The following is a 24,047-nucleotide window of genomic DNA, read 5'->3' as shown; positions in this document are numbered from 1 at the left end:
TATATATGCACGTACTGACGTACGCTCCCACAAGCTTCTCGCAAAATCCAGGAAGCTGCATATGACAGATTCCTATGAGCTATGTTTCACTATATATCTACCCATGTACATGCATGATTTGTTACAAATATCCAACGTCGATATATTAAATAAACAAAGAGTGATTTATAAACTCAAAAAAATTATATTACCTAATAAGCAAGCATTTTGGGATGATATTACTCTTACGTTTATAACCTAATTAACATGATTTCATTAATAAATAATAAATTAGGATACTTCGCATGATATAATATAATTATATATATTGTGTGATGCTTCCTTAAATTTAGTTACTTTTTTTATAAAAAAAATTAATCGAAAATCGATTCTTTTAATTTATTTATCTGCTAACTTCGAATTCATATAATATTCTACAAAATTATACATTAATAGGAGTTAATTTTTAATTTGCGAGTATGGACTCGTAGGCCTTTATAACGAAAATCATGAATTCTATATAGTGATATATTATTATTATTATTATTATTATTATTATTATTATTATTAATTAGTCTAAGATATGGTAGGTTAACCAAATAACTTAGTTGCCTATACAGAGGCAAACTAAATTTCAAAATATTACTGCGCAAACAAAATTTTTTTTTTTTTTTTTGCATTCTTCTTCCCAAGTTATTTCTAGGGTAACTATTTGTTTAAGTCAAGTTCAGTCTGGAAAATTAATTATTCATTAAGGAGCAAAATTTTGGTACTCTCTCTTGAAAAAATGGACATTTATATGTTGTTACTCATGCATGCAGTCGTATGATAAATACGTGATTTTCTCTTTTCATTAATCAAATATATATATTTTCTCTTTTCGACTACTAGTAGCAAGGAAGGGAAGGGACGCATTGAAAACTTAGGCATCATTTGGTGTGAATGATGAGATTTAACGTTTTTATGTTATTTCGCGTTTGACTCAAGTTCTACAACAATTGGAATTTAAAAAAATAGATATATTATGTATTTCTAACAATATATATATGAACGGAGACAGAATAATCCTATAATCGATTTACTTGTATTCATTATACATAAAGATATTCTATTTACATCTCTCATCAAGTTGATTAAATCGGCCCTTCTTATAAGGACCCTTTAATTTTTCCTATCATTAATAAAATATTTTGAATTATTTCTAAAATATTTTGGAGATTTTTTTTTAAAAAAAAGAAGATAATAACAGTCAATTCAAGCCAACCTAAAAAAATGGAATAATTTACCAATGAGGGGTAGAAAAGTCATTGTCGTGTGAAGTGAGAGACATCTGATTCTCGGTGCAAATTACTGGAAAATATCTGTCAACCAACATTGCCTATTTTGACATTACCATTCTTTGACAATGGGTTATTCCTCTTTTCGATTACATATTTCAAACACTTTAGTTTTACACTACATGGAATAAATTATTATATAAATTTTACATTATTGTTCAAGAATTATATATGATCTACATCTAAATCTCACTTTATATAATTAATAATTAGCTGAAGAAAAATTCTGCACTCAGAAAATTGACCTATAAATATCAGCCATCCCTTCCCATTCAAAATCACTTCCCATTTTGCATTTCACTTCTCAAAAAGCCCCAAGAAATAATGGTCATGAAGACAGAAAACAATATCCCATCAAATACATCGAAATCTCAATGCAAGAAGAAGTACAAAGGAGTGAGAATGAGGAGTTGGGGCTCATTTGTGTCCGAAATAAGGGCACCAAATCAGAAGACAAGAATCTGGTTAGGTTCTTATTCTACACCAGAGGCAGCCGCTAGAGCTTATGATGCCGCACTTTCATGCCTAAAGGGATCCTCAGCCAATCTGAATTTCCCACTTTCAAAATCTTCCCAACAAAATCTCAACCCTGAAAACGTCATCATGTCGCCGAAATCCATCCAACGGGTCGCAGCAGCGGCAGCAGCCGACAACACGGTCCCCGGAAACCCGGAAAATCCGAGCTCTTCTTGTAAATTCATCCCGAAACCACCAGCAGCAGCAACCAATGCCATGTTTCTAGAAAACCCGACAAATCTAAGCCTTTCGCCTCACACTGTTACGACTTCTACTGCTACTACTTCATCGAATTCATCGGCGTCTCTTTCATCTTCTCCTGATCATTGCAATATTCTTCAAATTGTTGATGAAGATGATCATATTTCATTGGATGCCTCACATGTTCATGACCACATGGCCTCGTGGTACAACTTTGATTCTCCAAAGTACAATGACATGATCAATGGGGTGTTCTTTGATCCTTTGATGACAGAAGATACTTATTGCGAGGATAGCGATATCCGTTTGTGGAGCTATACGTGATCAAGAATTCAAGTTAATTCGTTTCCATTAATTATAAATATTATATTTATCATAATAATATTATAATTTATTTTTTTGGTGATCTTCAATTTATTTCTTGAAGACACAACTGACATTGCCATTTTTTTTAGATTATTATTTTATAGTAAAATTCGAAGGTTATCATTTAGATGGAAAACTGGAAAAGAATTTATTATATTCCAGTGTGTTATTGTTGCGAATCAACTGTGAACACTCAGATATATTTGTTTTGTATTCCTTAAAAAAGAAAGTTTATTTGTTTTGAATTACCCGAAAAAAATATTTACTTACCCTTTTGATCTTTATTTTTTTAGGGTTTTTTTTGGATTTTATTGTATTATCAATAATATTTTACATCAATGAATCCGATTACACTATGTTTGGAAGAATAAAAAAAATAGGTTTTGGAGTTGGAATTGGAATCGGAATTGGATTTGGATTTGAAATTCATGGATTTAGAATTCCTTGGATTTAGAATTCATTGTGGTGTTTGGGTAATGTTATTTAAGAATTAGATTTGATAGTTAAAATTAAAATTATTTGATATTTTAAAAATTACTTATTATTTTTTAAATATATTTCTTATTAATGATATTTAATACTCACATATTTTTTATACATGATATATAAGAAAAATGATTTATAAATACAAGAAAAATATATGTTTTTTATTAAATAAAATTTTCAATAATGAAAAAAAAAAGTTCATCGAAAGAAAACTAAGATAAAGTCATGAAATTATGATAGATTAGGTTTTTAATATTAAAAAATAATCGAGTATCAAAATAAAAAGAAAGAATTTACATAATTTTTAAAATAAATAAATATTTTTAAATGATTTCAAAATAGTTTTTTCAATTATGCAATAAAATATGTGTGAATTAAATGTATTATTGAATCTCTTTAAATATCCATCGTCTCAAATCACTTGTAGGAGATTAACTCATTAATTTTTACAATCCATCTAGATGATGAAAACAAATAAAGATAGGTTAAGTCCATAATTTAACATGGTATCATAACAGACTCACTGTTATGTGTTGGACTGCTTTATCGGTCATTCGTTAATATCTTGTAAACTTCACGCTCATGAGCTTATTTAAGTATATTAGAAGTTTCACATCGGCTATATTTATAAGTCATTGAGAATTGTATATATGAACTTGAACAATCTTCTCATTTGAGCTAACTTTTGGACGTTTATTAGATTCAAATCTCAATTTTAACAAAAATTAATAGCTATTAATTACAAGCAAATTTTGGTAAAATAAAAATGGCTGTAAATTAGAGTACTATTTTTCCACACAATTTTTAGCAAAGCGAATAACAGATACTGACAAAGTGCAGATGAGAATGAGATATACCAAAATTTGCAGAAACCGAGGAGTGAATTATCTGGATACGCGGAAATAAGAATATTTAATAATTAAATAAATATTGACAGGGAAATGTCTTAAAAATTAATAGATAATATTATCACCCAATATTTTTATATCAAAACTTATGTGCAGGCATTTATTTTGGGCTTAGTATTTTAAATAGTTTTCCCCTATTTCTTTTGTATATTATCCTTTTTTTTTTTTCTATTTTTCAACTAATACAATAATATCTCCCTCTACTTTTAGTCATTTTAGATACGTTGGAATTTTAAAATATAATATAACTGATTAAAATATTATATAATAATATATTATTTTTTTAACAATGTTGAAAATTTCGAATTAAATATAAATATTATTTGTAAAAACTGAAGGAAAAAATGAAATTAAATTATTAATTTATTTTTTGAGAATTTTATATTAGATTTAAGAAGCTAAATGCGACCGCTGCGAGCGCGTTAGGTCAAAGAAATCATAGCGCTAAAGACGTTTTTTTTTAATTTTTTTTAAAAATAGAATTTTTTTTATTATTTAACTTCTTCTACAATTATTTAAAAATAAAATAAAAAATATTTTTGACATTTATTCAATCGTTAAATTTATTTCTAATTTTTTAAATAAACGTTGAATTTATTTAAATATTTTTTAAAACTACAATCCGTGCGTCGGTGAGTTGAGCTTTTGTTACGTCGTACTTGGTCTTTTCAGGGCCAAATTTGTAGGGTATGCCCACGACTTTCTGATATTATAAAATATATTATTTATTGCTGGTGGAATTTTGTCCAAAATAATAATAATAGAAAAACGCTGGGCTGCACCCAATTTATTAGAGGGCCTACACAAGATTTTGGCCCATCAATTCAATGAACAAGTGGCTACTCACCAAAATATTAATTTCAATTTTACAGGGACCGTATTCGAGCTTTAGATCAATGTCCCCAAGAAGAAAGAGTATGCCCGCATGTTTCCACGAGAACATCGAAAAAACCTAATTCAGCTCTACGCTCCTTATATAGGCTACACCGTGTTGACCCATTCTCATTCAATCTGTTGGAGAAAGGATGGCTACTAGAAACTAGTCTCATACCTGGCTCAAGCTGGACCGTTGAAGTAATTAGCCAATGCAGGTAGAGTCATTCGAAGAAGTTTTGAAAGTAGAGATAATTTTTGTTTCTTGTATTTATAAAATAATTCACACAAATTAGACTGGAATTGAACCTCACTAATTTTTTTTCTTCCTTTTTTTACTTTATTTTGAATCACTATACGTTATTTTTTTATAATTTCATCCGAAACGATGAGATTCAAAGATTTTACTCCATGTAGGGACTCGTAAAAAGTTTAGGAACATCAATTTTAATTTATAACCACCACAGGTTCTCTATATATTCTTTAAACTAACTCGAACAATTACTCATGATGTGATGCAGCGACATATTTCAAATCTAGGTAATAAAACATTTCATTATCCAAATTACTCGAAAAGCAGTTGTAATTGTAATGGAGTAATTGTAATTAAAAAATAAAAAAATTTGCTTAATTTATGGCCCAGTCATGTTACAGTGTTGGGCTTTCTGAAAGCTGGCTTGAGCTGAAAGGTGTTCTTTAGCGTAAACTACCCAAATATTGCTGGATGAAGCCCACAATCATGCCAAGTAAGGATATGTTTGGATTGAAGTGTTTTAAATCAAATGATTTTAATTTCGTATTCTAAATCCATTGTACTTGTTTGGTGTTTTTGAATGATATCTGTCGTTATAATGGATTTCAATTTCTCTCAAAATAAAGTGGTTTTTGAAAGTCAATCGTATGGATCCTTAGGACCATAATATTCATGTGGTTGTGTAGTTAGAAGATATGAAGCCATTAATAATTGCCACCACATGCTTTGAAAAAAATTAGCAAATTTTTAAATATTTATAAACTCTACTCAACTGCCCTAAATCCCATTCAATTTTTAGTTTAATTACAATGTACAAATCTAGCTAGGGGCTGGTTTTATACTCATCAGTTTCAAATTTTGGGATTGGAAGTTTGGTTTTAATTGATTCGAAACGGTCTCACGAATCTATATCTCTGAAATAGGTCAATTCGATCCATACTCAAAATAAAAAGTAATGTTTTTTCCGTAATATTTAAAAGAGAATTATGCATAAAATCAGATAGTTTTAAATTCAAAAGAAATTTCTTCCCAAGATCCATCAAATTATTAGTACGAAGGTGGGGAGAACTTAGGAAGGTGATTGTGCGACCATTTATTCATTTATTACTAAATATCTATCTCTCCATTAGACCGACATTGCCAACCAAGTCAATGAATTACACCGAATTAGGTGACTTACCACGTTCATTATTAGCGCCCTACCTTCACTTATTATATTATTATTATTATTAGCATAACATCGAACTCTCGTCCTTTTATAAAAAAAATTATAGAATATGATACATAATTATATAACTCAAATATTTTGAAATATATCATACTCCAACGTCACATTTTAATTATTTACGCAAAAAAGGTAGTTTTTCTTGCTAACAATTACAATTATTATTTAAGCTCAAAGTTTGCCATTGGGTTTCTTGTAACTGACGTTCTTGTGTTTATCGACATCAAATTTTCGAGAGGTAAAAACCGTATCTATTTGATGATCTGATTTTTTTCTATTTCAATTGATTTGTAGCAGTTCAGATAAGTAGGTATTGTTGTTTTTCTAAATAATAAGTCAAAAACTTAGGTGAGACGGTCTCAGTGGTCGTATTTAGTGAGAATGATTTCTTATTTGAGTCATTTATGAAAAAATATTACTTTTTATGTATTACTTTTTATTGTGAATATCGATAGGACTGTCTCATCTCACAGATAAAGATTCGTGAGGCCGTCTCACAAGAGATCTACTCTTCTAATAAAATAAGAGTAACTATACGGTTTCACAAATCTATATATGTGATATAGATTGACATTATCTATATTTATAAAAAAAAAATGATATTTTGACATAAAAAATAATATTTTTCTATAAATCAGGTCTGATTGGATATTTTTATCACAAAATTAAAATGTGAAACTATCTCAGAAGAATTTTCGTGTAAAAGAAAAAATATATAACGATTTAGTTTTGATTTTTATATATAAAATAATATCATAATAAATAAAATAACAAAACATAACTTTTCAGCCAAAACTTTCAAAATAAATTACCGGACCACTTAATTCGTTATTATAAAAAAAGTTAAGAAAATGCCATCATTGTTGACCTATTCAAAAATTTAGTATATCACTTTCAAAGCAATTAATTTTAGAGTAAATGACTAAATGGTAAATAAATCTTCAACAATATAATTGTATTTGTGTTTAGTTTTTGTCAGACCAAAACATTTTCTCCGGTCCTTAATTCATTCAAAAAATATTTTGTGTGATCTCCGAGTCTCCAATTGTTTTCTGGGATGAAATTAGACACAAAACATTAAAACACGATATTATAATATTTGAATACTAAATGTTTCAAGTCTAACATTAATATATGATTTTTGAGTATTCGAACTTGTATACCAAGTATTGCTATTAATAACGTGTCTTTTCTCCCATTAAAATCAGTACAAAACATTAAAAATATGATACTAATAAATTATATTCAAATACAAAATGTTTCAAATGTAATATTAATATATGATTTTTGAGTATCCAAACATGTATAACAATTACTGATATTAATGACACACATATTTTTCGGATGAAAATCGACACAAAACATTAAAAATATAGTACTGATATATGATATTTCAGTATTCATTTTTTCAGATACGTACTAATATGCAATATTTGAGTACACAAACAAGTATACCAAGTATTGATATAATATAGTTGTTTCAATTTTATATTCAAAATATAATATCTCGTATCGAATCTAAAACATCAAGTACTCAAATACCATATATTAGTTCCAGATTTTTAATACTTTGTATCTAATTTCATCCGAAAACACACATGTTGGTCTAAAGAGTAAAAAAATATTTTTATGTGAATCAAGAACAGCATAATTTTTTGATCTGACAGAGTTCACAGATTGAACACAAATATAATTATACTGATGATAATTTAAAAACAGTATCCCTTATTCTGATTCTACCATGAACAATATGTTTCGCGATGTCGCCGATAAACGACCGGGGGAGGGTGGAAGTGGAACGGCCAATTTCATATTCAATATTCAATCCATCGCATTAATTATGCTTCCCCAATCATACAATTTTAAAATATTTTAATAATGGATCCATATATATATAAACATTATTTATGCCAATGTCTCCCCAATAGTACTCAGAAATGTTTTTTTTCTGTAGTCGATAACCTTTTTTAGTCAAATATTATTTTTTAAATAAAAAAGAATAGGTCTTTTGTGAGACGGTCTCACGAATCTTTATCTGTGAGACGGGTCAATCTTACCGATATTCACAATAAAAAGTAATACTCTTGGTATAAAATATAATATTTTTTCACGGATGACCCAAATAATAGATCTGTCTCACAAAATACGACCTGTGAGATCGTCTCACACAAGTTTTTGTCAATAAAAAATATAAATGTACAACAAAATTCTCATTCTACCGAGCATTTGGCATTGGCTTTTTTATTCTTTCAAGCCAATTTTTACAAAAGATTAGATTTATTTCCAGTTATTCATTCTCACGCGTGAGGTATTTTAGATGTACCACATCGACTCGATTAAGTTCTTGATATTCGAGGTCTTTTTGTGATGTGGATTAAATCAAAGTTCATAATTTTAATAGATTTAGTCACTTAGACATTGATTTTTTAAAATTTATTTATGTATAGAGTGGGTTTCATGTGAGACCGTCTCACGGATCCTAATCTGTGAGACGGGTCAACCCTACCCATATTCACAACAAAAAGTAATACTATTAACATAAAAAGTAATATTTTTTCATGGATGACCCAAATAAAAGATCTGTCTCACAAATACGACCCGTGAGACCGTCTCACACAAGCTTTTGTCTTATGTATAATCGGAGTTTCTATCAATGTTCAACCTTCTCTCTCCAGTGAACTATTTATTAAGTGATATTTTAATTATTTTAACAATTTAAGTATCTAAGATAACTAAAAATTACAAAACTTAATTTGATGTGAATTAAACCCATTCTTGCCATGTGATTTTTTTTTAAAAAAAATTATCGAATCTCTACTCTAGTCTACATCTAAAGATAGATCTTGATTTATTTCTCAATATTTAAGAGCTATCTTTAGATATAGAGTAGATTAGAGATTCAAGAAATTTTACAAAATCCCAGAAATATAAAATAGAAAGAGCCCCCTAGGGATAATGGGAGTTTTCAGTCCACACAGAACAAAACAAATAAATTAATAATGAACTAATTTTTCCAGTTCAATTTACATGCTACACTTTTCCAAAACAAACAAATAAAAAACACAACATCCCACTTCTAATAATGTGAAAAATTAACCAAATTGTAACAAAACTATATATATATATATTTTTGCGAGAATCGATAGATTTAACACTTTCATGCTTTTGACTAAACAAGCTTTTCAGCCAAATAGATCCACTAGTAATCAAACAAGAGGAAATAATTGATTCTGTAAATAAAATAAAATAAAAATAATGAAATCTCATTAATTATGGATATGAAGATGCATGTCATGTGGGGGTGGTTGAATGTGTAAAGCAAAATGAAAGAAAGGAACAAGAATCTCAACAGGCTTTGATTATAAAATTTGAAAGAATCAAAAGTTTTTGCCTTTTTTTGCCACTTATTTTCTTCTTCAAAAATGCTCCCGTCAAGTTTGAAATTTTAACAAGATTCACAAATTTATTGATTTTCTATTACCTTATTACCATTTTTCCAAGAAAATTTTCATAAACATTTATCAAAAGAAAGAAGAGATCTTATTAAAATGAAAGCATAAATATGATCTTCAATAGAGTATGTCTTAGATATAAAAGTAAGTTTCATGTGAGATGAGTCGACTTAGATAAAAAAGTATGTCTCTTGTGAGACAGTCTCACGAATCTTTATCTGTGACACAGCTAAACCCTATCAATATTCACAATAAAAAGTAATACTCTTAGCATAAAAAATAATATTTTTTAATAGATGATCCAAATAAGAGATCCGTCTCACAAAATACAACATGTGAGACCATCTTACATAAGTTTTTGTCAAGATAAAAAGCACGCATGTTGCAGATATTTTACCTAGAAAGCCCACCACAGATACAACTTGTGCCTCCACTTAAAAATGATGATGAATTATTTATTCAAATTAAAGATTAGTAAAGGCCACATGATACTTTTCACGAAATAGGATCCCATATTTAAAAAGTTGAAAATACATGTTTTGAGTTTTGCTTAGCTTGAAAATTCATTTCGATTTGTCATCAATCATGGGATGGGTTTATTGAGACTTATGAAATAAACACAACTTTACAAGATACACCATTTATTGGTAGGAAAAAAGTTGGGAAATTTTTATAATCTTTTTGCAAATTCCAAAAATATACACGAATACTCTAGTTAGTTGGCAAAAATTTGTGTGCGACTGTCTCACATATCGTATTTTGTGAGACGAATCTCTAATTTGGGTCATCCATGAAAAATTATTACTTTTTATGATAAACGTATTACTTTTTATTGTATAAAGATTCGTGAGACCGTCTCACAAGATACCTACTCCTAGTTAATTTATATCTATATATATAACTATACTTTATAAAAAATGACTTGTTCTACTCAAATTTTGTTACATATAGTGGGGTGGGTATGGGAAAGACATGGACCTTAGCTAGAGAGCTAGTTGCATAGTGAGGATCTCCCAAGTTGCACGTATGACAAATCTAACAAGACACTCTGAGTTTGTTCAACTACACAAATTTATTTGTTTTCAACGAATGGAGCAATTTACTAGCTAGGCCAAAAGCTCATCTTAACATATAATCTCTCCGTTCCCTATATTTAGATTTATCTATATGAAAAAAAATATATTAGAAAATTGGAAAATAAAAGAATTGACTCTTAGTTAATGAATATTTTAATATGATATTAAAACTGGTTGGAAATGCCTTATGAAATTTAATGATTTTGAGTAAATTGGAACATAAAAGAATTGAGAAATAATACTAAATATAATTATTGGACTATATATTTGAGACGAATGAAAAATATACGAACTGGGTATTATTGAACCATTCAATATTTCCCTTTAAAAACAGTCTTTGGATATTCATTATTATTTATTTCCTCGGTCATTTCACAAAACTAGCACTTTCTTGAAGATAATGTAAATCATGCACAGTATATGATAAACAATAAGCTCGCTTTTTTTTTTTTTTAAAAAAATCCGTTTAAGTGATGATTGATGAATGTGTTACCGTAGGATTCTGAAACATGTAGCACACTTGGTTATTTTTAAAGAAAAATTAAATAAATTAATGGGAATATTTTTTTTCTAAATTTTAATAAATTTTTAGTCACGCCATCATCCAAATTCTCGATATAAAATGTTTGCTGCTTCTCGAAGCATATGATATTGACCAAATGATAGCACCGAAAATCAAGGTAAGATGCTGATTTAATAGTAAAGTACACAACACAATAATTGAACCCATTGGTTCGATCCCCCCCAGAAAATAAGACACAGAGCGTGATAACAAATGTACTGGAACAAAAAGTGTTTGCCTGCTGAAAATTAATCTTTCCATTAATGTATACATAGATCTATGTACTAGGTTACAGCATGGTTAACCAAAGCTCAACCGGTCGGTTTACTACAAAGTTTAAGGGAATTGGTAAATTTACAGTTGCCTACAATTTCCACTCTTAAGTGTTAGTATCGCAAAATTTTCCATGGATCCTATTCTGGACGGCTTTCACGGCAGCAACCCTCGAGGCTGTTGCAGCCCGGTTTGCAGCTATCACGGCCTTGTTAACTTGTTCGTCTACTCGGTGTATGCGAAACGCATTTCTGGCTGTTTTTCTTGCAGCCTGCAAAATATGCACCAGTAGAAATTACCAAAATTTGATATGTTGATGTTTTAAAGAGTTCGATTATTCAAGGTATGCTGATGTTGTCACCTCAACGGCTCGAAGAACTGAGTCGTTTAGACGGGGAATAGGCGTTGTAAGATTGCCATTGTCCCATTCGCCACACTTGGTGTCGCCGTTACGAAAAGTATACATGCCATATCCTTGCTTACGCCCCTCGTGCCAAGATCCCTCGTAGCAGTGACCATTTGCAAAGTTGTACACGCCAAAACCATGGACTTTGTCTCCAAAATACTCACCAGCATATTTATCTCCATTCCTACAGCACAGTCAAATTCTCGTGAGATTATGTTGCCCAACTCATCAAACGACCGGACAAGAGATACAAATCCATACTCCACGCAATGATTATCGTTGAAAGCTATTATCCAATATTCCTACAAAGGTGAACTTGTGGTACAAAAACAAAAAGTCCGATAAGTTTACAGAAAATACTGATTTTTAACTTCTACTGTCCGCAAAATTATTTCAGTAGGCTAAGTCAAGAAATCCAAGAACTCGATTCAGCCCAGTTAAGATATTTAATGAACAACTTTTTAAAGAAAAATTAAAAGTTTCCATCTTGATCGCCTACAACCAAATTCAAGAAACTCAAATAGCTTAACAAAAGATATTAATGAATCAAAATTATAATCACCTGAAATGGTAACAACCAAGGCCATGTTTAACTCCGCACTTAAATTCCCCAACAAAAGAGCTCCCATCAGCACAAGTCTGCACTCCGACCCCATGACTCTGCCCATTACACCACTCTCCAGCATATGTATCCCCAGTGTAGAACTTGTAAACCCCATACCCATTCCTTAATCCTTGCCTGTACTGCCCTCTAAATCTACTCCCTCTTGCCCAACTCTCTATCCCGTAACCATCATACTTTCCATCAATCCAATCCCCTTCATACCGGCCATTCACAAAGTAATTATACACTCCACTCCCATTGCACCTGCCCTTGTGAAACTCCCCTTCGTAAAAATCGCCATTACTGTAAAACTCCACCCCTTCTCTCACAATCTTTCCAATACTACCCTGCTTTTTGTTAAGCTTCTTCCGGTTAAATTGGCTCATGTTCGATTCCCCTATGAACCATTGCACTGGTTTTGCCTGATTCTTGAAGGTAAAGAAGGAAAATCCGTATCTTTTAGCGCATTCTTCGCACAATTGCTTGCAAAAGTTGAGTTTTTTGTTAACTAATGCTCTGTTTCTGGAGACAAAGAACAGTAAAACGGCCACGAAAATCAAGGCAAAAAGTAAATTCTCCGATGTGGGTATATCACCCCTATGGAAAAAGGCGAAAAGGGTGTAAACAGACAGCAAAAGGATCGAGAGAACCGGTCCCGAACGCGGAAAAACGGATTGAACCATTGGCCCGGTTCTCTTGTGCGGCTTCTGCTCCTCAAGGTCTACCGCTTCTTCTTCTTGATCAGGTGTTATCTCGTTAAACGAAGATAAGCTCTTAATCGAAGATTTAACGGTGGGGGAGGACCTGAGGAGTGAAGAATTGGTCCTAGTAAGATTCGTCGGGCTTATCTGACCGTCCATGTGAAAACTAAGGTCCTCTAATCCAATCTCAGCCGCAGAATCTTAGCCTTCTTCTAGTGTTCGGCCCCTTTTCTGTACTCTTATCGAGAACTCCGACGCCGGTTTCATCTCCGGCGTTGCGCAGGATAACCAGTGACGCAAATGCGCAGTTTACAGTTTAGAGGAAGGAAAGGAAAATAAGTCGTCTCGGAATAGTTCAGCATGGGATTGGGGGGTTAATTTATATCTGGAAACTGGAGACTGATTGGGGTATATTTGCACAAACATCTACGGTTGAGATTGGTGCAGTTCTTGTCCGTTGGATTGAAAGATCACAGTGTTGGCGGGAATCTATGGTCGTCGGATTGTCCTTTGGCCTTTGTGGACGTTCGGCACGTGCTCCACGCGATGCTAACTTTTTAAAAAACAAAAATAAAAATAAACCATAAATTTAGAATCTGACATTTCCAAAAAAATTCCCGGAAAAATTGTAAATTCCACTTATCTTAATCTGTGAGACGGGTCAACCCTACCCATATTCACAATAAAAAGTAATACTATTAGCATAAAAAGTAATATTTTTTCATGAATGACCCAAATAAGATATCCGTCTCACAAATACGACCCGTGAGACCTTCTCATACAAGTTTTTGCCAAATTCTAAAATGATATATCATTTATCTCAATCGTTCCTTCCTAGATTCTCTCAGAATTCCATTAATTATTATTTTTTTATTCATAATTTTATTTGTTTCCCGGTGTAAAAAAAGACTAAAGGGTGGCATATCCAAAGTTCAAACTTTGTATATTATTAGGCAAATTTAAATTTAGTGCCATTCACACTCGAATTGTTGACATTCCATTGCCTGTGCCTTTCTTTCCCCATTTTGAATCTAATTTATTTTGAAATTCCAAATGATTTTCATTAAGTACGAATGCTAATATATCCATTTTTTTTAATTATACGCGTTATGATTTTATCAAATTTTAAAGTAGAAATAGTAAACAGAATACTGCTCGTATTTTTTTTTACATTTTTAGCTTTTTTAAACCTTCTAAAAAACAATTATCTATTGAAATAATGAATAAGTCTCATGTGAGACGGGTTGGCTTGGTCTATATATATACACAGAAAAATTATATTTTTGACTTAAAAATAATATTTTTTATGGATATGATAATACTAGAGATTCGTATAGTGAAATTAAATCGTGAGATGATATCATATGAGTTTTTGTGTTTGAAAATATGGTATTTGTTGGAGAGCTCTTCCATCTGAATCACGACATCAACTCTTGGTCTTTATTTCCAAATTCAACTTTAAAAAATAATTTTATATATTACTTTTCAAAACGTATGGATTAAATTGTATCCAAATTTCAACCTTAACTAACGGTAATACTGAACCCAAATTCAAACGTTTAAAATATTTCGTATCAGAAGCCCAATTAATTTTGGGCTCTACAAAGTGTTTTATACATGTGCTGTAACTTTTGAAAATGCTCACTTTCAATGAGGGCTTGTAAAAATGAAAAAGTTCCAGGCCAAAATTCTGGGCCTTGAAGGTTATTGGACTGAACCCAAGTTTAAAAAGGCCCAATATAGTTGTTCATCATGGATTTTATACTAAATTTAGCCCAAGTTTTGGCCCCTGCATTCAGTCGCTGAGATGCTGATCTATTTGTATATTTGTCATAACCACATTGTTTTGACCAGGGTTAGAGCGATCAAAATGTTATTTTTGAGCTGGTGTACGTTTTAAAATATTTTAATTATATTGTTATCACTAGCTATAATTTTTTAGTAAAAAATCAAACGTGTTGTCCTACATAGAATTTCTCTTTCATTTTTTAACCATAAATGTATCATGTTTTAAATAAAATATAATTTTTTTCATAAAACCGTACAAACTCTCGAGGTTACTTTTGGATCAATAGTTGGGTATGCATTAATTTATTTCGTTTGTGGAACAAAGAATGGGGGACAAGTTTCGCCAGTCAGCCAAGACCACATGTTGATGCCCTGTCTGATATTATATAACAAACAATATTATCTGAGGGTGAGTCTCATATGAGACGAGTCAACTTTATTCATATTCACAATAAAAGATAATACTTTTAGCATAAAAAGTAATATTTTTTCATGAATGACTCAAATAAGATATCCGTCTCATAAATACGACCCGTGAGACCGTCTCACACAAGTTTTTGTCATTATTCTGGTTATTTATTGTGGCCTTATTCAATTTGAATATTTTATTTCGACAAATATTTGAATTTATGAATAAATTTGGTGTGAACAATAAATATATTATTAGGTTGATTGTTATTATTATTATTATTGTTTCGTGGAGTGATTTAATTACTTTATTTCATTCCCGAGTACAAACCATTTAAACTAACGAATTTCATCCGAAAATTTAAATTATATTTTCAATGTAAATTTGTTCTATTTGATCTGATCGTCTTAATATTTTGATCTAAAGTACCAAAGATTTTAAATATTCCTGTAAATTTGTCAATAATGTAATATGCCATTAAAGAGGAGGAGGAAAAGGCCTTTCTTGGACATGTAAACGTATGACATCAAATGAAGGTGATGGGATTGAAAAATACAATTTTCACCCATTTAAATTTATCTTCATGGCCTCATTAAAGGAATCATAATTATATATTGTAAAAAAAATTTATATAAAAGATATTGTGTGATGGGAATCTTTGTTAGTTTAGTTTTAGTGAGTTTTGACATGGAAATATCTGACAAGTCAAAATTATGAAGATTCAGGAAGCCCTCCATTTATTGTTGGCTCAGTTAGTCAATTTACTCATTCAATTTGTTATCTCTAATGCATTTAATAATTTGTTTCAATAAATGTTTTACTTTTGCACTTTTAATTAATAAACACTAGGATGTTACCATCATTCTTTTTGTAAACCGGACTGTACTAGTCGGTTCGACCGAGAACTGATAACGGGTTCAGGTTGTTAGTTGTCTGGTTCTCCGTCCGAACCTAGTCTAAAAATTGTTTTACAATCAAATCAATCGGAACGATCAAAACCGGTTAAGAATATAATATATTATTTTAGTAGTATTAGAGTTTATTTATTTAAAAATATATATACATATATATGATTATATTTGATCATATGTATGTTGTTTAGATTTTAAATTTTGATGAATATATTTTTATTATTTATATACATATTTAACATTTTTAAAATTTAAAATATATTTTTACTATACTTGTTGTTATTTTACATAATATAATAGTTTTCGATCTGATTGTCTTACCGATTGAATCGTTTCTATAAAGTAGAACAGTTTGATTATCAGTCTGGTTATGAAAATATTTGTTACGATAATTGAATGACTATCTCAATCCTTTTAAATAAAATATATACTTTATTTTTCAAATTCAGTCACAGTCCTTCTACGAAATGTAGACGAATTATAGTTCTTATATGGCACTAAAGTCCCAAATTTAGAATATAGTATTGATTTCAAGACTCAATTATAACAAACACTTCTTTTCAATAAAAAAACAATAATAATATTTCACAAAAACAATAATAATAATAATAATAATAATAATAATAATAAATCTGACTCCGTTAATTGACTATATTTTTCATCCCATGACAGTAAAACGCACGCATCTCTATATTTTATTTAATGAATGAATGATATATCATTCAAATTTTATTTCACCCACATTTCACATCATTCATTGACATTTTTAGTTTCGAATTTATCCATCCAAATGCAATATAAATGATTCTTTTCTTAAAAAAATTAAAAAAAAACAATTTTATCACATATTCGTATTAAAATTATAATTTTTACACAAGTAGATTCATGATGTGCCTCTAGTTTATAATTTTTTTTATGATAACTAAGTAATTTTTTATTGCTAAAGTTGTTGTTCGATAGCAAAGAAAAATAATAAAAAACATTATTATTCAGTGAGTTGGAAATTATTAATAATGTTTATATGATAAGACGAAACAAAAAACAAAAACAATAAGTAAAAACATCAATATTGAGTTAGTCAAGTATTATTGGTTCTGGCAATCCAACATTAAGGACGATGAGTTCGTTCTGCTAACTCCACATCTCATTTGGTTTCTAACCTAAAATTGAGTGCATGTGATAATATTATACCAGTGTCTGATTAATGGTTTCCTTTTTTCAGTGTGTGATTATGGTTGATTCTATTTGAGAGATGAAAAAACATTTTTTTCTATTATTTATTGTTTATATAATTTAAATAGGTGAAGGATCCAACTTGTGGTAATTTGTTTTTGGATATATAAAAAGAGAAAATTGTATTTTTTTGTTATATATATTTACATTTTTGCGAGTTTGTAATATACCATATTGTCAGATTTTAGTTTTAATATGTTCTCTTTACTTTCTTTCTTCTTTTTTTAGTCATTTTTAGTATGTAATGGAACTAATGCGATGTTGACATTTGCATTGTCGCATCAACATTTCATTTGAAAATAAGAAAACTGTCAAAAAATGAATATATGATTAAAAATATAGTTTTCTCCATAAAAAAAATCCCAAGACAGAAAAAATGTTTATATCTAATTATAATCGCAAAAGACTGATTTTAATCACGATTGCTATACCTATGTATTATTATGTTAATTGTTATAATAATTATCATTATAATATGATGATTTATTTTCTATTTATTATTGATATTCACATTATTGCCATCACAAAGGGTAAGGATAATAATTGATTGTGATATGATCAAAATTAAGACCATTGTTGAGTGCTATAATTCGGCAATCACGATATGTTATCCTCAGAAAAAGGAGCACAAAATCATTGTTTTAGATCATACCCAGTCTCCGTTAGTCTATATATATATAGACTATGTATATCAATATTAAATGAGAGCTTGTTGTAATACATAGTGGTTAACTCATACATACTCAAAGATAGCGTTTACATGCTCCAAGCAAGGCAGTAAAAGACAAGTTGATCAAGAAAGGCGATTGGTTCATTAGTAAAAGATGTCTTTGTCCAATCTGGTACCAGAATGTACACTTGAAAGAAAAAAGTTCAAGTCAAATCATTAAACCCCAGTAATCAATCCAGTTTAGTTGAAGTATTTCTTGGCATGAAACGCTAGAAGCTGTTATCAGAACTGAGGTGCAGACATAAGTTAAAAAGGATGAAGCCGGCCAACAAAAATAGACCCTTCATTCCTGCGACCAAAGTGGCTATAACAAAACACAACCACTACGCATCGAATAAGGTGACACTCCCCCCATTTACACCATCCCTCCTCATGAAATTGCCATCCAATATAGACAATATCTCAATTCACAACGTCCTAAAACTTCCACTCGAGCTCCTTGTACCATCTTCTACTGTCCAAGACATTAAAAGTCATGTAACTATTAATGGAAGTATGAGTTTATATACAGCCTAGCCACAATATCGATGGGCCCATCATCCCCACCCACAGCATGCAGAGCAACGGGGATTTTTGATAGCAGATTCACTGTGAGTGGAAAAACAGCAGGCTGGTGACGGATATTGTGATTGATTATCTCATTTTTTTGTGAGTCTCCATGTTTTTTCCCGCAATGTCCCAGAAAATCCAAGTCTAGCTTCAAATCAGTTGGATTTATCAGCAAAGCAACTTCTTCAAGCACCTTGCACTTACCTGGGCTATTTTTTCTGTTTGAGCGTTTACGAATGGAATGGCTGAGTATCAAGGTTGAGGTTGATTCCAGCCACTCTACTGTCAGACCTTCAGTTTCATCATAATATATGCGACGCTCAATCTACATTAAAACAGTCAGTGAGCATAAATCACATGCTCCTGTTGTATAAATATGATAATTTCGGAAGGGGAACAAGTCAATTATAAACACTTACAGCTAGTTTGGAAATATATAGAGACATAAACCTTGGTCCAAGACCAAGAACTCTAGCCTCTGAAAATAATATCTGCAGAAAGGGAAAGTTCCAAATTATGCTTAAAATGCAGCAGGAGAAAGTATGGAGTTAAAAAGGATAACACTTGCACAGAAGACAAAAGAGTAAATATATTACAATAGTAAGTGTTGGCACAAAGTCATAGATAAATAGATCATCTATGGCATACACTGTAAACCAATTAACTGAATCAGCTTCCACAGGAGGATTTTATGATTGTTTAATGAGCAGAGCAGAAATTTAATAGAACATAACGTCATAAGATCGTCAAAAGAGATTGTACAAGTGTAGATAAATCCTGAAGGTCAATTTTGAAAAGTTGACACTTCATCTGTAGAGTGTACCGAACATCTTTCTCAAGAAAGAAAATCGCAAAAGTACCAAATTATTCGGCTCAAACCAAGTACAAAATTAATAAACCAAAGTGGAAGTACATGTACCTCTTTCTTTTTCAAATAAAGCCACATATAGAGCTTAATGGTGGCATCTTTTACGCGTCTAGCGGCCAGCTTCCTCTCATTGCAATGAGCAGCCACATCAGCAAGAGTTTCAGAACACGGAAGTTTATACTTAGACGCTGAAATGGATAGAGCTTCTTGAGCTTTAACCGATCTAATTTCATCTTCGTTGAAGCACAAACCAGTAAAGCATCGCCTTAACATTTCATTTCTAATTGGGTCTTCAAAAGTACTTTTCCCCTCCAAATAGATACTTTCAGCCTCAATAACTGCAGCCAGCATACGATGTACCACAATATCAGGATATCGACGCAATGGCGAAGTGAAATGAGTGTAGCACGGAACAGCCAGAGCATAGTGACCCCAATCCGTGTCAGCGTACTTTAAATTTCCAGTGCAAAAGTACTCAGCTAACTGCATTGGTCTTGTGGCATAAGACATCAAAATATCCAACAAGACAGGGTCGTTCTTAAGTTCCTTCCTGATATGCTCTAACGACCGATGAAGGTGCGCAGAGGATGAAGTATTCAATGCTAAACCATGTTTGCTACAAAAGGATTCAAAGTCTTGAAGTTTCCGCGAATTAGGTTCTGTATGCCTTCTAAGTAAAGCACAAGATGGATAAGCTCTAGTTATCACTTCTGCAGCAGTCAAATTGGCCAACAACATAAACTCTTCCACCAGAAAATTTGAGTCCTTTCTCCCAGAAAGCACAGTATCATATGGCATGCCTTCTTCATCGAACAAGAATTCTATGTTTGGGCTCTCCAATGACAGAGCCCCACCCTTGAACCTCTTTAACTTCAACATATTTGAAAGGACATTAAGGATTTTTACAGATTTAGTTACATCACACCATTCAAATTGGCCATACAATTCATGGCGGTGATTTCTGCAATGACTAGAATCCTGATTGTCGAAGGCTCCGTCAATGATTTCCTGAGCATGCTCATAAGAGAGCTTGCAACAAGACCGTATAATTGTACGGTCTATCCAGTGGTCTAGAACTTCACCCATAGAATTAATGCGCCAAAAAATAGAGAATGCAAGCCTGTCCACTCCAGGTTTCAAGGATGCTAAGTTATCTGAAAGCACTGGGGGAAGCATTGGTATTTTATGTTGCAACAAGTAAACACTTGTTGATCGAATTTGAGCATCCAAGTCTAAAGATGTATCGGGTAGAACAAAATACGAAACATCAGCTATGTGGACCCCCACCCTGAAATCACCGTTCGACAAATTTTCAACAGATAGTGCATCATCAAGATCACTAGCAGTAGCCGGATCCATGGTGAAAATACACAAATTTCTCAAGTCCCTTCTACTCTGTAATTCTTTGGGGGGCAGCTCCAACGGAAGATGTGGAAGATAGGTAAGCGTTTCAGGGGAAAATTCAGAAGTAATAATTGCATTTTCTAATAAAATTGCAGCAATCAGTGCTTCTACATCACTACCACTTCCAAAAATTTGTATCACACAGGCTTCTGGAATATAACTATCTTCAGCCCAATCAACAACTTTGGCTGCAACTATGTCATTCTCCACTGTCAAATCACCCACTTCCAACCGTTTCTTGATGCTTATAGGCAAATTTACAACAGGGACGGTCATTTTGGTAAATTTGGGATCAGTTGGTGTCAACAGAATGTATCCTTGATTCAGATTATACTGATGTTTGGATTTCTTAGAGTCCTTTCTTTTCACGTCTCTGCTGCAAAGCCACTGCTTTACACTCAAAAAACCAACAATACGGTCCTGCCGAGAAGACCTTGCAATGATGGAAACAACTCTACCAGTGGGTCGCCTGAACGGAAATAAACTCACCAAGTAGCACAACTTCTCAAAAATATTCAAAAGGTTGTAGTCATCACCATAGCATGGTTTGGTAGAATCGTGTATGGATGGCTGATAGCCATTATCCAACATTCCATTCACATACCTATTATCAGCCATTGCTGCAGAAGAAGAACCAGTTTCGTTACGAGTACCATCTTCGGAAAAACCCAAGTAATCACCAGAACACACGTGTTCAAAATCCAGTTTTAATTTGCTTTTTTCTTTCGAGCTACCTCGACAAAACATAAGTGCTTCACTTTGCTCCAAACAACTTGTTCGACAAGCACTCTCATTGAGAATTTCATTCGAACCTTTCATCTTTGGCCACAAGGAAGGAGGATCAATGACAATAGCTACAGTGTCACCTTCAAACTACAAGAATCAGATTCACCAAATCAAAAGGATTATTAACCAATGTTAAAACACATGTTCAAAATAATTACTCATGCGTATGCGCATCAGATCACATTTCAATCATCAGATAAACTTGGAATTCATGTCAGTTAGACCACAGCACTACATGACAAAACTCATGCATGCGTACACACGCTCCCCCAAACTCATTGTGCATAAATGAACAATTCTCAACGGTAATCTGTTACAGTATACCAATGCAGATATACATAAACTTTCAAGCGGATATATCCAGGAACCAGGAATCCTACAAACGTTATGTCCAAGAAAACGAAATTCAAAATGTGGAATGCAGAAATCATATGCTTGTTGTCATAGTGCAAAGCGAATGGAAGAAAATATGTGCCAGAATGTAGTAAGCATCCAGAAAAATCAGTAATCAAACAAGAGAACACTTACAGCTCTATTCTGAGCCATCACTCCACTGATGAGAACATCAGTTTGTACTCCATCAACCTTGCAGTAGGCCTAAAAAAATCAAGTTTAGTACTTACAATTTACAATCAAATACATAGGGGTCCAATGAATGCAAAAAAAAAAAAAAAACTATGATAGCCCACCTCTAGTCTGTTATGAGCATTGACACGAAATAAGGCTCTCAATAATTCACCTTTCTGCATATTGAAAAAAAATGATATTATGACAGAAAATAAGATTATTGCACCCAAATCTGACATAATAAAATATCTACATGTGCTGGATTTAAACTTGCCTCCAACGCCTTACTAACTGCTTCTGCATACAAATGTGGAGGAAAATATGTTGGCCCAGCATGAGAATTGACACGACGGGTTATCAAAACAAGCCCATCGGTCTCCTTGCTTACTAAACCCTCATTGACTGATTTGGAAATTATGGATTCCTCTAAATCATGTGAAATCAAGGGCTGATTCAGTATATCCCCATTTGCAGTTTCTTCATTCAAATGCATTGTGGAAATTGGGCTGCAAACAAAATTATCATCAGCCAGCAAAAGTTGATTCCCGGATGAAGCCTGCTGACTTGATGAGATACCTCCAGGTAAAGTTGACTCATCGACGAATATTTCACTTACAGAACTACAAGCTGCGTCAAAATCAACAAGTAATAGAAAGATCAGAGCCAACTAAGAGATTAAGGGCAAGAAAATGTACCACGTGTCAGGATACAAGGACAAATATGTCCTGCGTAATTGCGGAACCATATGCACTTTATGAACTTCGTAAATCGATGTAAAAAACAATAGCAAGTGATTAAGGGCAAGAAACAATGACCGCATCTCCAATCAAATTTGACTCGAATCGTTTCAATTCTACCCACAATTCAAGAAATCTCACATCGACAAACGCTAGTTTCAAATTCGAAAAAAGCTCGTGTCCAAATCCCAGTTAACTAAGAGTTGAAATCACCATTACAACAGAAGCAGGAGAAATTTTCCGAAACAACCCACTTATCCAAAACACAATCAAAAGAGCAAATTAAATTACCAGAAAGCGAGTAGTTTGCCTTGGACCTTCTCGATCGACGCTTCTTTTTCTTATTACTATCTTTAAACCCCCCCTCAACCACAAAATCTTCGGTATGAGTAGTAACCCTGCTTGATTCAACAATAACACCACCCATAGTTTTCGGATAAATCTAAAACCAGATACAGAGAGGAAATCCGATCAAAACAGCACAAAAAAATCAAATTTAAATTAAAAATATGTTAAAAATCCAGATTAACGGGTCTTCCGTTTTCCCAAAAAATCGACGGAAGAAGAACCCAATAGATGTAGTAGAATTTAAAAAAAAAAATTGAAGAGAACTGCAGAGCCGTAGCACCAAAGAGATGTGTCTATAANATTATTATTATTATCATCATAAATTCAACAAAATTGACGCTCTTCTCAATCCATTTTCCATTATTTTAATTTTATTTTTCCACTCCATTTTTCGTTTTTCCCTGAGATTTATTACAATTAGATATAGAACTCGGACATCGTCTCGAACCGAGATGTTGAACGCATCTTAAATACAATATATTTCAAGATCTATGTAATA

The 24,047-nt window shown here is 31.9% G+C and overlaps 3 protein-coding genes across 4 annotated transcripts; 1 reads left to right on the top strand and 2 right to left on the bottom strand.

Annotated features, from left to right (window-relative positions):
• Positions 1 to 1,549: 1,549 nt before the first annotated feature.
• LOC140983597 (ethylene-responsive transcription factor ERF014-like) lies at positions 1,550 to 2,582 on the top strand. The gene has a single exon (XM_073450693.1). The coding sequence runs from the start codon at positions 1,641 to 1,643 to the stop codon at positions 2,355 to 2,357; it is 717 nt and encodes a 238-aa protein (XP_073306794.1). The 5' UTR covers positions 1,550 to 1,640; the 3' UTR covers positions 2,358 to 2,582.
• Positions 2,583 to 11,453: 8,871 nt separating this feature from the next.
• On the bottom strand, positions 11,454 to 13,602 carry LOC140983412 (uncharacterized). The gene is made up of 3 exons (XM_073450461.1): positions 12,476 to 13,602; positions 11,869 to 12,097; positions 11,454 to 11,778 (listed from the first exon to the last, which is right to left on the bottom strand). Exons 1-3 carry the CDS (start codon positions 13,375 to 13,377, stop codon positions 11,614 to 11,616), a joined length of 1,296 nt encoding a protein of 431 aa, XP_073306562.1. The 5' UTR covers positions 13,378 to 13,602; the 3' UTR covers positions 11,454 to 11,613.
• Positions 13,603 to 18,350: 4,748 nt separating this feature from the next.
• Positions 18,351 to 23,835, bottom strand: LOC140983636 (DIS3-like exonuclease 2). 2 transcript variants are annotated; one of them, XM_073450759.1, is made up of 8 exons: positions 23,492 to 23,835; positions 22,734 to 23,090; positions 22,586 to 22,635; positions 22,425 to 22,493; positions 21,845 to 21,983; positions 19,758 to 21,730; positions 19,258 to 19,329; positions 18,351 to 19,163 (listed from the first exon to the last, which is right to left on the bottom strand). In XM_073450759.1, exons 1-8 carry the CDS (start codon positions 23,625 to 23,627, stop codon positions 18,774 to 18,776), a joined length of 3,186 nt encoding a protein of 1,061 aa, XP_073306860.1. In that variant the 5' UTR covers positions 23,628 to 23,835; the 3' UTR covers positions 18,351 to 18,773. The 2 variants fall into 2 exon arrangements, with proteins under 2 accessions (XP_073306860.1, XP_073306859.1); XM_073450758.1 differs by having other exon boundaries at positions 19,758 to 21,983.
• Between the last annotated feature and the right edge of the window lie 212 nt (positions 23,836 to 24,047).

Source organism: Primulina huaijiensis, chromosome 8 (genome assembly GCF_012295235.1).
Source record: "Primulina huaijiensis isolate GDHJ02 chromosome 8, ASM1229523v2, whole genome shotgun sequence".
Taxonomy (NCBI): domain Eukaryota; kingdom Viridiplantae; phylum Streptophyta; class Magnoliopsida; order Lamiales; family Gesneriaceae; genus Primulina; species Primulina huaijiensis.
Note: the sequence above shows the minus strand (reverse complement) of the source record. Positions and strands in the feature narration are given on the sequence as shown.

What these genes read in the sequence shown, in the direction of transcription:
- LOC140983412 (XM_073450461.1), bottom strand. Translation starts at nt 13,377, where the DNA reads ATGGACGGTCAGATAAGCCCGACGAATCTTACTAGGACCAATTCTTCA. An exon ending in CTTGGTTGTTACCATTTCAG is followed by an intron (nt 12,098 to 12,475) that starts GTGATTATAATT and finishes ACTGTGCTGTAG; the next exon opens with GAATGGAGATAAATATGCTG. An exon ending in CAGTTCTTCGAGCCGTTGAG is followed by an intron (nt 11,779 to 11,868) that starts GTGACAACATCA and finishes CATATTTTGCAG; the next exon opens with GCTGCAAGAAAAACAGCCAG.
- LOC140983597 (XM_073450693.1), top strand. Translation starts at nt 1,641, where the DNA reads ATGGTCATGAAGACAGAAAACAATATCCCATCAAATACATCGAAATCT.
- LOC140983636 (XM_073450758.1), bottom strand. Translation starts at nt 23,627, where the DNA reads ATGGGTGGTGTTATTGTTGAATCAAGCAGGGTTACTACTCATACCGAA. An exon ending in GGCAAACTACTCGCTTTCTG is followed by an intron (nt 23,091 to 23,491) that starts GTAATTTAATTT and finishes ATTTTGACGCAG; the next exon opens with CTTGTAGTTCTGTAAGTGAA. An exon ending in TTTATTTGAAAAAGAAAGAG is followed by an intron (nt 19,330 to 19,757) that starts GTACATGTACTT and finishes CCCTTTCTGCAG; the next exon opens with ATATTATTTTCAGAGGCTAG.